General features: G+C 56.3%; 4 protein-coding genes across 4 annotated transcripts; 2 read left to right on the forward strand and 2 right to left on the reverse strand.

The window, feature by feature from the left end:
- Positions 1-1,910: 1,910 nt before the first annotated feature.
- C8Q71DRAFT_360422 (uncharacterized protein) lies at positions 1,911-2,682 on the reverse strand. Its single transcript, XM_047918067.1, has one exon. The coding sequence runs from the start codon at positions 2,574-2,576 to the stop codon at positions 2,124-2,126; it is 453 nt and encodes a 150-aa protein (XP_047773894.1). The 5' UTR covers positions 2,577-2,682; the 3' UTR covers positions 1,911-2,123.
- Positions 2,313-5,942, forward strand: C8Q71DRAFT_785112 (argonaute-like protein). Its single transcript, XM_047925063.1, has 7 exons — positions 2,313-2,428; positions 2,491-2,970; positions 3,157-3,632; positions 3,683-4,707; positions 4,758-4,865; positions 4,915-5,164; positions 5,220-5,942. The coding sequence occupies exons 2-7, from the start codon at positions 2,789-2,791 to the stop codon at positions 5,546-5,548; spliced, it is 2,370 nt and encodes a 789-aa protein (XP_047773895.1). The 5' UTR covers positions 2,313-2,428; positions 2,491-2,788; the 3' UTR covers positions 5,549-5,942.
- A 710-nt stretch (positions 5,943-6,652) lies between these two features.
- On the forward strand, positions 6,653-11,269 carry C8Q71DRAFT_785114 (uncharacterized protein). The gene is made up of 13 exons (XM_047925064.1): positions 6,653-7,295; positions 7,346-7,703; positions 7,832-7,892; positions 7,945-8,195; positions 8,251-8,303; positions 8,358-8,430; positions 8,489-8,700; positions 8,762-8,842; positions 8,905-9,083; positions 9,147-9,481; positions 9,542-9,652; positions 9,701-9,878; positions 9,933-11,269. The coding sequence occupies exons 1-13, from the start codon at positions 6,983-6,985 to the stop codon at positions 11,139-11,141; spliced, it is 3,414 nt and encodes a 1,137-aa protein (XP_047773896.1). The 5' UTR covers positions 6,653-6,982; the 3' UTR covers positions 11,142-11,269.
- Positions 11,260-13,803, reverse strand: C8Q71DRAFT_785117 (class II aaRS and biotin synthetase). The gene is made up of 5 exons (XM_047925065.1): positions 13,613-13,803; positions 12,304-13,520; positions 11,888-12,252; positions 11,628-11,829; positions 11,260-11,570 (listed from the first exon to the last, which is right to left on the reverse strand). The coding sequence occupies exons 2-5, from the start codon at positions 13,503-13,505 to the stop codon at positions 11,369-11,371; spliced, it is 1,971 nt and encodes a 656-aa protein (XP_047773897.1). The 5' UTR covers positions 13,506-13,520; positions 13,613-13,803; the 3' UTR covers positions 11,260-11,368.
- Positions 13,804-13,916: the final 113 nt, after the last annotated feature.

The following is a 13,916-nucleotide window of genomic DNA, read 5'->3' on the forward strand; positions in this document are numbered from 1 at the left end:
ATTCAAATCCGGTGACTAGTCACTATAGAACGTGTTTGAGCCTCTGAGTCGCGTTGACGCAGTGACGCTGAAGCTCGACCGTGCTACACTACGGTGGGATAGCCGCCAATGGCGCCGAGCACGGGTATACTATGGGTATCCCAAGCTCGACCCGTACCCGTACCCGCCTGCGCACAGTCCCGCCGCAGTGGGTACAGGTCACGCGCGCGGGTATTCGCAGGTCCACCGTCTGTGGGCAGGTCCGCAGGTCAGTACATATGATAGGTGGGCAGGCAGAGGAAGCGACGTACCGCAGTGGCCTGTATCGCGGTGGAGGATGTCGCAACAGGACGCAAGTCGCTGCACATGGGTTGCATCGCTGGGCGCGAGTCGCTTTTCCGGATTCCACACATAGGGCAGCCCTAAATCTGCGTCGTAGTCGCCTGTGTCGGACATGTCCTCGCCGGCAAACGCACCGCGCGGCCCGTTTGCGTGGGCGAGGTGTGCGTGCGAGGGCAGCCGCAAGACGCGCAGAGTAACTGTTCTTCCTCGCAGTTGGCTTGAGGACTAAGTTGCAGTGGGGCCTGACGTGTCGGCCGGCCATTCAGGTGTGTGAGAGGTGGACGTGGAGCATCGACACGAGAGTCGAGCGACGAGCGTGCAGAGACTTAGACACGCGCTCGGGCGCGCTGGGGACGCGCTCGGGCGCTTACGCTATGGTTCAATTCCCACGGACGCCCAGATAGGCTCGACCAGGGCTCGACCGCTGCTGGCGAGTTTGTGGTGAGTCGTCGCGGATGTCGATGAGTACTTGAGTGGCGGCAGACCTGAGTCTTGTGCATTGTGCCTGGATTGTGCAAAATAATAGTTTCGGGCAACGCAGTCGCTTGCGCAAATTCCAGCAATCACAGTATTTTTTTTAAATGAACGGTTACTCAATGGTGTATGACATGTGCTGGACAGTAGATTCGTAGGTGCTGGGGCGGAGCTCGCTGCCGGCGACGACGACAACGAAGCGTGGGCCATCGGGGATATGGCGCGGCACGGCGGGGTTCTGTGACTAGATGTGGCGCGTCGCCTAACCGTGACCCGATAGCCGAGATCACGGATCACCAGATGTCACTTCTGTGACAGGAAGCGAGGCTGCTCACTTTCGGTTTCCATACACAGAAGAAGCTGCAGCGTTGGAAACCCACCGAGTGAAGCTAGTGACCATTACTGGTATCTACTGCGAGGTTAGCACGAGAATCTATTCAGTTTCTACTGGTTTGGTAAGTTAACCAAGTAAGCTTACCGGGCCGGGATCCCTGCCAAAAACGATATCTTGTCTAGCATCAGGTGTTCGCAGAGAACAATGAACATTATGATAGGGGATACCAAGGGGATACTTATGTCAGAAAATACGGTGCGTCACGGCCTGCCTATGTTACTTAAGTACTACTTGCTGTCAACGTAACAATCTACTTATGTCTTTGTTGCAGAAATGTTCTTATTAGCACCGCCACCGCGGGCAAATCTTTCAAACTCCGAAGAACCCACCAATAACTTGAATGCGCCCCCGCGGCCCGCGGGGAACCTTTTGGGGAACTACACTACATGCACGGACTCAGAACGTCCCAAACATGAAATGCCAGTGTTCCAGCATGTTAGCAGCATGTTTGATGAAAACCAGCCTCTTCATAGGGGTTTCGATGACTTTCCGGGGTTCCGGAATCCGGATGGACTGCCGCCGGTCCAGGACGACTTGAAGACGACAGCGGCAAGGCTATGCTGGAACAAGGTTTCCAGGCAAAAACAAGGTTGCATCACGATCCGCTACATATGTCTTCGGCGGTCCCGAACAAATCGAAAATACAGGAGTCAAGTGAAGCCACGTGGTAGAAACATACTGTTTACGGATGATCCTCAGAGTCAGAGATTTCGAGTCAAGTCTTGACTCAGACAAGTATCTCGTTTTGTCAGTTTTTGATCAGCAACGGAGACTAACTCAGACGGACCCTTTGGTGCTACCATACAGAGACGCGCGGTTGTCCATAACAGTGCATGAATATCACCAAGCCACGAGGCTGTGTCCGGACTATATACGCGCGCCGGACGCAACCACCCTCGACCACTGTCCTTGCGACTACCACACCGTCCACCGCTCAACGCACTCGAAGTGACAGATGAACAGGGGCGGCGATCGAGGACGAGGCTATGACAGAGGGCGAGGCGGCCGCGGAAGCCCTGCACCGGGCGACCGCGGAGGAGGCCGCGGCGGGTACCAGGACCGTGGTGGAGGGGGCTTCCGTGGCGGCGACCGTGGAGGATATAGAGGCGGCGATCGCGGCGGATTCAGAGGGGGAGACCGTGGAGGAGGAGGCTTCCGAGGGGGGGACCGTGGAGGAGGAGGCTTCCGAGGAGGGGACAGAGGCCGGGGAAGGGGAGGGCCACCCAGGGAACCGGCAGGGTGAGTCGCTTCGTGCTCCCTTGTACTGACGGGCGACACTCAACTTGCCTCGTTTGTTGCAGGGTCTTCCTGCCTGGCGTGCCGGCAAACGTCGATGCGCGTCTGACGGACAATTCTGAGGAAGCCCTCGTGGCCTCCTTGAGGTCATTGACGGTTCAGGACACGGACTTGCCTGTGCGGCCTGGCTTCGGAACCGGTGGCGTTCAGATTAAGTTGCGCACGAACTTCTTCCCCGTGCGCGTGCCCAAGGGGCCACTCCACGAGTACGATGTCGCCATCACGCCCGCTACGGCCATCAAGCGGATAAAGCGCAGGATATTCCAGCTCGCGGAACAGACAGCCGACTGGGCCAATGCGGGCATGGTCGGGCGGGTCGCGCACGACCACAGTACCAAGCTGATCTCGTCGTTCAAGCTCCCGCAGCCACTCGTTGTGCAGGTCACGTACACGGATGAAGATGAGGACGAAGACAAGAAGAAGCCGAAGGAGTTCGCCCTCACCATCAAGTACATCCAAGACATCGAGACGCAGAGTCTCGTCAAGTACGTGTCCCCTTTATCGTTGTTCCATCGGTCAGACGAGGGAGTGCCAGGGTCTCGGGGTACTGGTGTACTTGAAGTACCCTCCAGTACAGCTGGGTCCTCAGGGTCTGGCTTGTCTCTCGCTCCCGTTTTTTTCCTCTCACATTGTCGCTTTAGGGCGGATGCATGCTGACTTTGCTGTGTAAGTTATCTCGACGGACAGCGGCAGCACCGTGGATACGACGTCCTCCCTGTCATTGCTGCGCTGAACCTTATCCTTGCGGCACACCCGAATCGTCCGGGAGGCGGTGGCGTCATGGTAGGCAAGAACCGATTCTTCCACCCGTCGGCGGCGCATCCGCCGCTCTCGCTGGGCGGGGGGCTCGAGGCGTGGCGTGGCTTCTACTCGTCCGTGCGTCCGGCGTACAAGCAGTTGATGGTCAACGTGAACGTGTGCACGACGGCATTCTACACGCCGGGCAACCTCGCCGTCCGCATGCAGGAGTTCTACAATGCGAGCTTCGGCGCACGCTATGCGGCTTTCGTGAAGGGCGTCCGCGTGAAGACCACTCACCTTGGCTACACGAAGACAGTGAAGACGGCGGCGAGGGTCAACGCCCGTCAGCACAAGTTCCGCACCGACGACTACGGGGAGGTGACGGTAGAGCAGTATTTCCAGCGAAGTGAGTGCCGTTTCTCGTACGATCATCTCTACCGCTCATGCTCCCTACAGAGTACAACATCCGACTGCAGTTTCCTGACCTGCCACTCATCGACGTCGGCGGCCAGAAGCAAAACCTGCTCCCCGCCGAGGTCTGCACGATCCTCGAGCGGCAACCGTTCCGCGGTAAACTCCTCGACGAGCACATCGCCTCGATGATCACCGTCGCGCTGCAGCCGCCGAACGTTAACGCGCGCGCGATCACCGAGCGCGGGCTGGACGAGCTGGGCTTCCGCGAGGGCCCGAACCCGCTCGCAGCCTTCGGCGTGAGCATCGGCTCGGAGATGGCAGTCGTCCCGGGGCGCATCCTCCAGCCGCCGCAGCTGCAATACGGCCAGGGTTCGCCGCGCGTCGACGACCGCGCGAGCTGGAACCTGCGCGACGTCAAGTTCGCCGTGGGCGGCCGCCTCGAGAAGTGGGCCGTGCTCCTCATCCAGGACGGGAACGCGCGCGACGAGTTTGCGGGCGAGAACGACCCGGAGCTGAGGAACGTCATCCAGGGGTTCATGGCGATGTGCAGGAAGTCGGGCATGCAGGTCGGGAGGGACGAACCTGCGATCGCCTCGGTCAACCTGCCGCGCAAGGAGCCGACCGACCCGATCAGGAAGAAGGCCATCGCGACGATTCGGGCGAAGCTTATCTCAGTCACCCCGAAGCCGAACATGGTGCTCGTCGTCCTCTCCAACGGAGACAAGCATGTCTACTCTGGGATCAAGCATTTGTGCGACGTCTACCTGGATGTGACGACGGTGTGTGTCCACGCTGCGAAGATCAGGAAGGAGAAGGGCCAGGTGCAGTACTATGCGAACGTGGGGCTAAAGGTCAACATGAAGATGGGAGGCGTGAACCATTCGCTCGATCAGAGGAACATGACGTGGTTAAGGCAGGCACCGACAATGCTCGTCGGCATGGACGTCACGCACCCTGGGTTCGGAACCGTGAAGGGGACGCCGTCGATCGCGGCTGTCGTTGCCAGCGTGGATGATAGGTATGGCCAGTTCCCTGCCACACTCCGGATTCAGGAGTCGAAGAAGGAGGTGTGTCACTTTCGCAAATTGCATGTATATCAGCCTAATGTTACTATCAGATGATCACCGACCTCGCCTCTATGATGGAGGAACGTCTGAACTCGTTCAGAGCTAAGAACAGGGTTCTCCCTGACCGCATCCTCGTATATCGCGACGGAGTCTCCGAGGTTCGTAGCTAAACTTACTTGCTGACCTTCCACTGATCCCCGACTTCAGGGTCAATTCGCGATCGTCGTCGCTGAGGAAATGCCAGAGATAAAGAATGCATTCAAAAAGTTCGGCACAGCGCAGAAGCCCTACCTACCCAAGCTCTCTATCGTCATTTGTGGCAAACGCCACCATACCCGGTTCTATCCCACTGAGGCGCAACATGCCGATAACTTGGGCAACCCAAAGGCGGGCACCGTCGTCGACCGTGGTGTCACGGCAGTCTACGACTTCGACTTCTTCCTGCAGGCCCACGGAGGTACGCTTTATACTTCTGCAAATGGTTACGGACGCTCATCTACGTTCATGAACAGGACTGCAAGGAACAACGCGTCCGACGCACTACTACGTCGTGCACGACGAGAACGGCTTCACGGCCGATGGGCTGCAGCGCCTGACGAACGACGTCAGCTACATGTTCGCACGCGCCACGAAGGCCGTCAGCCTCGTCTCTCCTGCATACTACGCTGATCTGGCCTGCGAGCGTGGCCGGTGCTACCTGCACGCGCTGCTTCAGGGCCACTCTGACAGCGGGACGACGGCGACGAGTGGATCTGCGGAGGATGAAGTGTACCGCGAGGCCGAGAAGATGTGGCACGGCGGCGTGAAAGGCAGATTGAAGGATACGATGTTCTATCTTTGAGTGAATGAGCGCAGTGTCGGGGTTGTAATATTAGCCTAGGATAAGGTGTAGCCGTAGAAGGTCGCGAGTGTTGTACCGCTATGCTACTGTATGTATGGATGTTATGTACTGGGAGATGACGGTTGCGTCATGCTTGGGATGGGTTCAACCTTACAGCCCTCGAGGTAGAACAGCTGGTCTCGTCCAGTTCGTTGGTGCGTTCGCATTGGCGATGCACTGAGATCATGGACTGATGGTCATCCAGCTGTATTAGGATCCTGTATGTTGTGTACGTTCTTAGCGGATGAGTAGCTCGTTTCATAGATAACTTAAGTCGAGACCGACTGACCGTTCGGAGATGCACAATAATGTTGCACTCTATTGTGATAAGTACTCTAATCGACTTTCTCCTTGCTTTCTCCTATAACTTATGATGCTTCGGGAAGCCGATAATCACTGAGTGTTGCTGCAGTACGTACGACATCCATTCAAGCTGCCACCTGGCAATCTGTCACTACCGCCTTCCGAGTCGCTGCGATTACTTACCTCCTGTCATGTCAAGATTTCGTTCCCCGCCGCGGCTTCTGAGGTGGCTGAGGAATTAGCCAGGTACTATATAAAGGCTGCAGTAAGTTCCCCAGGAGTGTAGATCCCCTCCTTTGCCCTTCAAGTTCCCGTTTCATTGGCGTTGAGCCTGAGAGTACGACTTGAAAGTTATACCCGCCGCTGTTCATGACTCCTAGTAAGTACGATAACTTATCCGAAGTCGCAAGACTCACGCAGCAAATAGACATCATATTTCCTTTGCAGCAGCCCACTCTGGACCATATCCGCGATAAGAACTCAGACTGTTTCAACTTGAACGGCCTGAGAGTAGGTGAGTGTTTCTATGACTGTGGCGAATCCACAGTCGCATGATTCCATGTACCTTTCATGTTATGAAATCCAACGCGTTGGGGCTGCTGTAAGCTTACTCGCCACTGCCGTATGTGATGATCATTCAGGTTTCTGAATTCCCATGCACTGCGCCAACGACTGTGCTTGCCCGATAGAGACACACTGCCAGATCCCGATCTTCGCGCGGAAGCCCTATGGCGTTCGGCGCTCATTCAAGCTTTGGCTTGAGCTTGGACCGTTGTCTTCAATGTCGTGTTGTGTCTTCGCTTGTCGATGTGACCCCCTCTACGTGCAGATAAACGACTGGTCCATAGACTCGGAGGAAGCATGGGAGTCTCCTCAGCGCCCCGTCCTGCGCATTCGCAACCACTCCACCTATGACATAGGATTGAACTTACCGACATGCGCGTTCGTGCATGCTCCACAAGTGATACTCATACATATAGCGACACATCAATCCGTCGCCTTCATCTTTGCTCTCCTTCTTTCTCTTTCTCCACTCTAACGACCCTTTACGACACCCAACTGAATCCTTCATCCTCGTCTTGACAGGCGACAATGTCGCACAAGCTCGCGGAGCCCTACTCGGGCAAAAATCCTGTGCCCAAAATCACTACGAAACTCACATCGCTCGTCAATCCCGAGAAGGCTACCGCGGCGAAAGCGCAGCAGGTGCAAGACCGCTCCGGGCAGCACGCAGAGCAGGAGACGGCGCAGACAGCCAAGAGGCTCGCCAAAGGCCATGTCATGCGAACGACGGACCCGACGACTGGAGAGGAGCTGACCATACGGAATGCAGACCCAAAGATGGAGGCGGAGTGGGAGGAGGAAGGCGGAGAGAATGTATTGGCCCACGCGTTCCCGCCGCCTGGTACGTGCTAGTCCAGTCTATGAAGGTGCAGGAGCTAACGGTCTGTGCAGACATTGAAATGCATCGCAAAGTCGTGCTCTCCTCCACATCGACCGCCTTCCTGTATAGCTCGGCGGGCTACACGTGTGCTCTTCTCCTCGCTCTCCTGTTTGGCTCACATCCCTGGCTATGGCCCATCATACTGCTGCCGCCGACCTTCCTTGCGTATACCATGCATTTCCGCATGAAGAACACATCCCAGGGTGACTTTCAGGATCGCATTTGGCACTCAGAGCGCGTGCGTGGTCTGCGCGCGGGCGACGACCTAGACGGCGATGGCAACATCACAACAGAGGAACACACCAAGGAGAGCGCGGAATGGGTCAACTCCGTGCTGAGAGGCGTATGGCCCATTGTCAACCCTGACATGTACGTTGCTCTGCTCTAAGTTTCACCTTTCATACTCCCATCACTGTCTGTTCTAGGCTTTACTGGTGTGGAATGTGTCCTTTGGCACGAACATGAACGCTAACGCAGAGCCCGTGGTCAATTGACAGGTTCAGCTCCCTGGTAGACATGCTTGAAGACATCATGCAATCCAGCGCTCCTTCCTTCGTTGTACGTCCTTCTACAGTTACTCGTCATTGAGCTCGCGTTGACGCAATACCAGCACTCCATCCGCATCGCCGACCTCGGCCTCGGTCGGAACGCCGCACGTATCACGTCCATCCGCTCTTTGCCCGATGCGGGTGACAGCAAGAATGGGGATGAGATATCCAAGTCGCTCGAAGTAGATTCCGAGGATATGTCTCCAGAGGACAGGGATGCGCTTGGCGGCGACCACGTAAACCTTGAAGTTGGATTCGCGTACCGCGCGGAGCCGAGCGGAGAGTCGGCGCAGAGCAAGGCGAAAAATATCCAGTATGTTTCTTTGTATGCCGTGCATGTGAGAAATGTGCTCAAGATGGCCCCGCAGTTTACTCGTGGAATTTTTCATTGGCTTGACTGGTGTCTTCGGGGTCAAGTTCCGTTAGTGCCGCTTCCAGTTCTACGGTACTCGTGGTACTCATCATTTCTGTGCAGCTGTCTGGGTGGAGGTAACTGGGGCCATTGGAACTGCGCGTGCGCGTCTGCAGCTCATCTCAACTCCGCCATTGTACGTCCTGCAGGCACACCAGTCACCTCATCGTTCGCTCATGCGTCCTTCCACGTAGTGTCAAAACGACGATGATCACATTACTCGGTTTGCCACATGTCACGATTAGTGTCGTACCACTGAGCGAGCGACTGCCAAACGTGATGAACGTACCCTTCCTCTCTGGTTTCATCTCGAGCGCGATCAACACTGCCGCGGCTGAGTATGTTGCCCCGAAGAGCCTGACCCTCGACCTCCAGAAACTCATCAATGGGGACGACATCAAAAAGGGTGCGTGTGTTCTTCCCAGTCGTCGTTGCTGCGTTCGGAGTGCTGATAGGTTTCCTGACAGATACGGAGGCACTGGGTGTTCTTGTCGTCCACATCCATCGAGCTACTGGGCTGGCAAAGGCCGATACGAATGGGGCATCCGGTTAGTGTCCCCGTATGCTCACATCACCTTTATTGGCCTCTCACCGTATGTCTGTCCAGTAGATCCATATATCACGCTTACATTCTCGCGACTTGGCAAGCCTCTGTACTCAACCCGGATTATCAAGGGAGATTTGAACCCGGTCTTCGAAGAAACGGCCTTCGTGCTCGTGGATGTGAACACCGCAAAGTTGAGGGAGAAGCTCAGCTTCCAGCTGTGGGACAGCGACCGGATGAGTGTGGTATGGATCTTATGCTCCCCATACAGTCGAGACAGTCCTAATGATCCACGTCATAACTTGCAGGACGACATGCTGGGCTACCACGAGATCGACGTCGTCGAGCTGATCAGGCAACGAGCAAAGCCCATTCGGCGCGTCTCCCCACTCTCGTCCCCAGACTCCCGCCACCGCCCCGGCAACGTCGAGTACACCGTCGGATATTACGGCAAACTTCCGCCCAACTCTGCGCTCTCTACGGACGGCACGGATCCGGGCATCCCGGACGACCTCCGGCAGAAGCCGGAGTTCAAGGAGGCTCGTGCGGTGTCGCTCAATGATTTGGAGGCGGCGGTATTGACTACGCCTCCTGACGAAGAGTGGGTCAGTGGGATCCTGAGTGTGCAGGTGCACGAAATCCGGTATGTCCGCTGAACGGATCTAGACATGTTGTGGCGGTGCTCTGACTGTTGAGTGTTCAGCGGTTTGACGGTGCGGAGAGGCGAGACATCTGGGACAGAAAACAAAGGCCAAGATGACTCAAACGAACCGCGGGAAGAGGGCGAGGGCCTACCATCCAGTTACTGTACTATGTATGTTGCTTGCTCCTGCCCTCTTGGAAGTCATTGATCGGCTTTTAGCTCGCTGAATGACGAGTTGGTGTACGAGACGCGTGTGAAGCCGATCACGAGCTCGCCCATGTTCAACGCGGGTATGGAAAGGTTCATCCGGGACCGACGCAAGTCGCACGTCACTGTTACTGTCAAGGACTCACGGATGCGGGAGAACGATCCCGTGCTCGGTATAGTCTTGCTGAAGGTATGTCGACTTGTTTGATCGCTACATCGTTCACCTGATGACAAGTTTGTCCAGCTATCTGAGTTGCTGGTGAACGCATCTGAGGTCACCCGTTTCTGGTCCATCGAGCAGGGCATCGGTTACGGCCGCATCCGCATCTCGGTGCTCTTCAGACCTGTCGAAGCCAAGCTTCCGCCAAACTTGTTGGGCTTCGAGACCGGTACGCTCGAGATCCACAATATCGCCGTTCAATCGAAGGACGATCTGTCGTACTGCGAGGTCCACATGAAGGTCACGACAACTGCTGCAGAACAGAAGGTTTCTCGGAAGAAAGCAGAGAAACGTGACGACCAAGTAGTGTGGAGCGAGCCTGACTCCTCAAAACTTCCCGTGCGACAACGGTATGGTGCAGCGCTCCTAGTGTCTATCCGCGACGCCAGTGTCTTCAAGGCGTCGGGGCGGAAGGCACTTGGGGTGCTCTGGTTGCGTGATCTCGTGGACAATAACGACGGGCGGGTGGAGATCGCCCTATGGCAGGCGAAGCACGGAGACTATTCCCGGCTCAAGCTCAACTACGTGCCACCCGATGGTGACCTTTCCTACTGGGATACCGACAAGGAGAACGTCGAACGTATTGGCTCGCTTTTCCTCGACATGTGCTTCAAGCCGGGAATCTCGGGCCTCCATCACCAGCTGCTCACGGGCGGGGGCGCTAAGAAGCGTGAGGCCTGGGATCAGTATGATAGGCAGAAGGCAGGGCACATGCGGGACGGAGTCGGGAAGATGGGCGTGAAGACTACGCCCGGAGACCACCAATCTCAGGAAAACAACGAGACCAGTCGGGCTGACGGACGCGTTGCCGGGACTCCCGAGGATGACAAGACCGCGAGCGGCGGTCCTATCAACGAGGCCGGTGGCGATACGTCCCCGTTAGGTGTAGGCGATGAAAGCAGGACGGAAGGCGCGAACACTGTCGTCTCGACCGATGCGGTGGAGACTGAGGAGCAGGTGCTAGAACATCCCGAAGAACACGAGGGGGCCAGCGACGAGGTCGGAGAGTCCGGTCGGGGATCTGAAGATGGCGGGAGGAAAGGTCCCATTGCGAAGCTGAAGGACTGGCGGCAGCACGAGAGGGAGCTGCATCGTGGGCACCGCGGGGTCATGCAGGCCAAGCCTGCACGCACCGCTCAGTGGATGAAGGACAACGTCGAGGAGGGCGTGCATGCTGTCAAGGAGCGGATGAAGATGCATTCGAGGGAGCCGGATGTTGAGACGGAGGCCTAATAGGCGGAGGGAGGGCCTATGGACGGTCATATGGGACTTTGTACTATTACCACCTGGATCTCCACATGCACTTGTACACTATTCCATGTTTGTTCGGAACAGTTCTCAATATCAGGTCTGACTAAGTATCACTGGCTCTGCAGTGAGATTCTCTCTTCGTCTTTCCCGCAGCTGGCGTCGCTGGTATCATACAAATGATGTTACAAACGTTTCTATCTGTTACCAAACTACAGTGTCTTCGCCTTGATAAGGCCAGCCATGAGGTCGAAGCTGTTGCCGTCAGGTTGCAGATCAATGTACGTCCCACCGCCACCTCCCGACCAACCGTCCCTCTCGGGCATCGTGCGCAGCAACCCGTGGCCGCTCGTGATCCCGATGATGCGAACCATTTGAGGTGGTGTCACGGTTGTCAACTCCACGAGTTGATCCCTGTGCGACCAATTCCTGAGCATCGCGTAGAAAGGGGTAAGGCAAGGGTGTACTGACGAATGCAGCCATCTGTCGTAGTAGAGGTCTAGGAAGGGCTCGAAGGAGCCCTTGTGCTGGAGGAACGTGGTCCATAGTCCTTCGAACTTGGTGAGGATGATGGCGGCGGTGCGTTCCATGGTCAACGAGATGTCAGATTGGGAAGGGACGAGCTGCAGGAGAGATTGGATCGGTGGAGGGTTGAAGACATTCAACCCGCTGCCTACGCCCGCGAACCGCTCAGTGACAATAAGTAGTGAAACAAAACAATGGGTTATTACCGATGACGATGTCCACCTTCCCGCCAGAGAAACTGGTGTTAACAAGAATGCCGCCGATCTTCTTTTTCTCCCCGTCGCTTGTCACTACATACACGTCGTTCGGCCATTTCAGCCTAACCCGTTTGCCTTCTTTTCCGAGAACGCCGTCGTCTCTGCACGCCTCTACGACGGCGAGACCGAAGAGGTACTGTACGAAGACGAGCTTGCTCGCAGGGAAGTCGGAGAGGGCGACGCGAAGGAGTAGGGAGAACTGTAAACAACCTGAGGGGGAGAGCCAGATATTTGTCCCGCGTCCACGCCCGGCGAGTTGATGGGAGGCGAGGGAGACTAGCGGCGTGGGGATCGATGAGAGTAAGCGAGTGTTCCTGGAATGGGAAGAATAAGAACGGGAGACTTCGTCGCGAGAATAAACCTACTTGTCGAGCATAGTTTGCGTGCTTGTGACTACCTCTCCATAGAGGAAGGCTTCGCCCATTCCCCATGCATCTTCCTGGTCGTGAAGACCGGCGTTGCGCCGAGCTGGAGCCAGCTCTTCGTGGAATTTTCTCACATTGAAGAGAGGCGTTTGTTCTGCCGAAGGGAGCAGGCCATCGCGGTAGACTAGAACGTGTTTCGGATTCCACAGCGACGGATCCGTTCGTCTTCCAGATTCCTGGCGAGCCTTGTCGAGGATTTGCCAACCCTCGGAGGCAAGATAGTAATAAAATGTATCATTGCTGTCCTGCAGGACGATCGGTCTGTCGGATAGAAGCGGTTTGTTTGACAACGCAGCCAGTACGTGATCCACAACCCATGGCTTCGCCGGAGGACACGTCAGAAATTGTGGAAGCGGACTGAGAGAATTTGATGTCTTCTCCGGGGGGACGAGTCCTAGCAATTCCAGTGTACACCGAAGGAGCTGCTGGCGTTGGTGTTCCGCGTTCTGCACCTGGTCGTCGGACATCGACGAAGGGGGGCGCGTGAGCTGAGGTTTAAGCGGCTCTGCTGTGAGCGGATGGTCGACGAGGCAGGCGCAGAGTATTGCACAACCTTTCCCGTATGATAGCTTCGCCGTCGCAACGCTTGTACGTGCTTCATCTTCCACGATATGCGCCAGAGGCTCAAGCATGGCGGAGCCCACACCATCGATACCTTCGAAGCTTCCAACGCGCGGCAGTCCGTGGACGCGCAGATCACCCAGCGATACCGTTGCGAGCTGCGCGTTCTCGATAGTGCGACCCTCGAAAGATACGGACACCTTGTTGCCCGAAGGCTTGTCCGAGAACACCAAGGCAGTGTTCTGCGGGGAAAGCGTCATCTTGGACAATCGCTCTTGCAGTCCAGCAGCCGAGATTGCCTCGCGCGACTGCAGTTTGACGGTCGCACCGATTGTCAGCAGTTTGCCACCGTCCTGGACATAGCGTTCGACAGTCGATCTGAGAGCGGGGTCGATGGGAGCGCTTCTGCACACGGGGAAGACGAGCAAGGCACAGCTTCCCAGCCATGCTTGAGAGGATAGCAATTGTTTTGTGATGCTTTGCACCGCGTAGTTAGGGACAAGAATGGTGCGCAGGGACGTGATGCAATGCGAGACTGAGGATGCCAGTACCTCCGGTCCTGAGTAGACGAGGACATTCATTTCTCTTGAGTCGTTCTATAATGAAGCAATGACAGCCGGTTTTCCGCGCGGGACCCAAACCATCGAGACATGAGCAGAAGCCGCAGCCTGAACTTCGGATTGCTCACAAGCACAACGTGAACTGGGGAGATGCACGAGGAATCTGCACGCGCCTTGGCAGTTTCGACTGCGAAACCACCTCTCTGTGAAGCGCGGACAAAGACGAGATGGAAATGGCCTAACACAACCACTGTCGTGATGGTGGTGTTGAGTAAGATTCGAATCTCAGGCCACCCAAACCATCATGTCTAGATCTCACAGATCCCAATCCCGATTCGGATGCCCTCGACAATCGATGTCAGTATTTTACTGCCATTTAGGAGGAGAACAAGAGAAGAGCTAACTAGGCTGATGCATCACGTTGGAATGGTT

Source organism: Rhodofomes roseus (assembly GCF_022264815.1).
Source record: "Rhodofomes roseus strain CIRM-BRFM 1785 chromosome Unknown C8Q71scaffold_30, whole genome shotgun sequence".
Lineage (NCBI taxonomy): Eukaryota > Fungi > Basidiomycota > Agaricomycetes > Polyporales > Fomitopsidaceae > Rhodofomes > Rhodofomes roseus.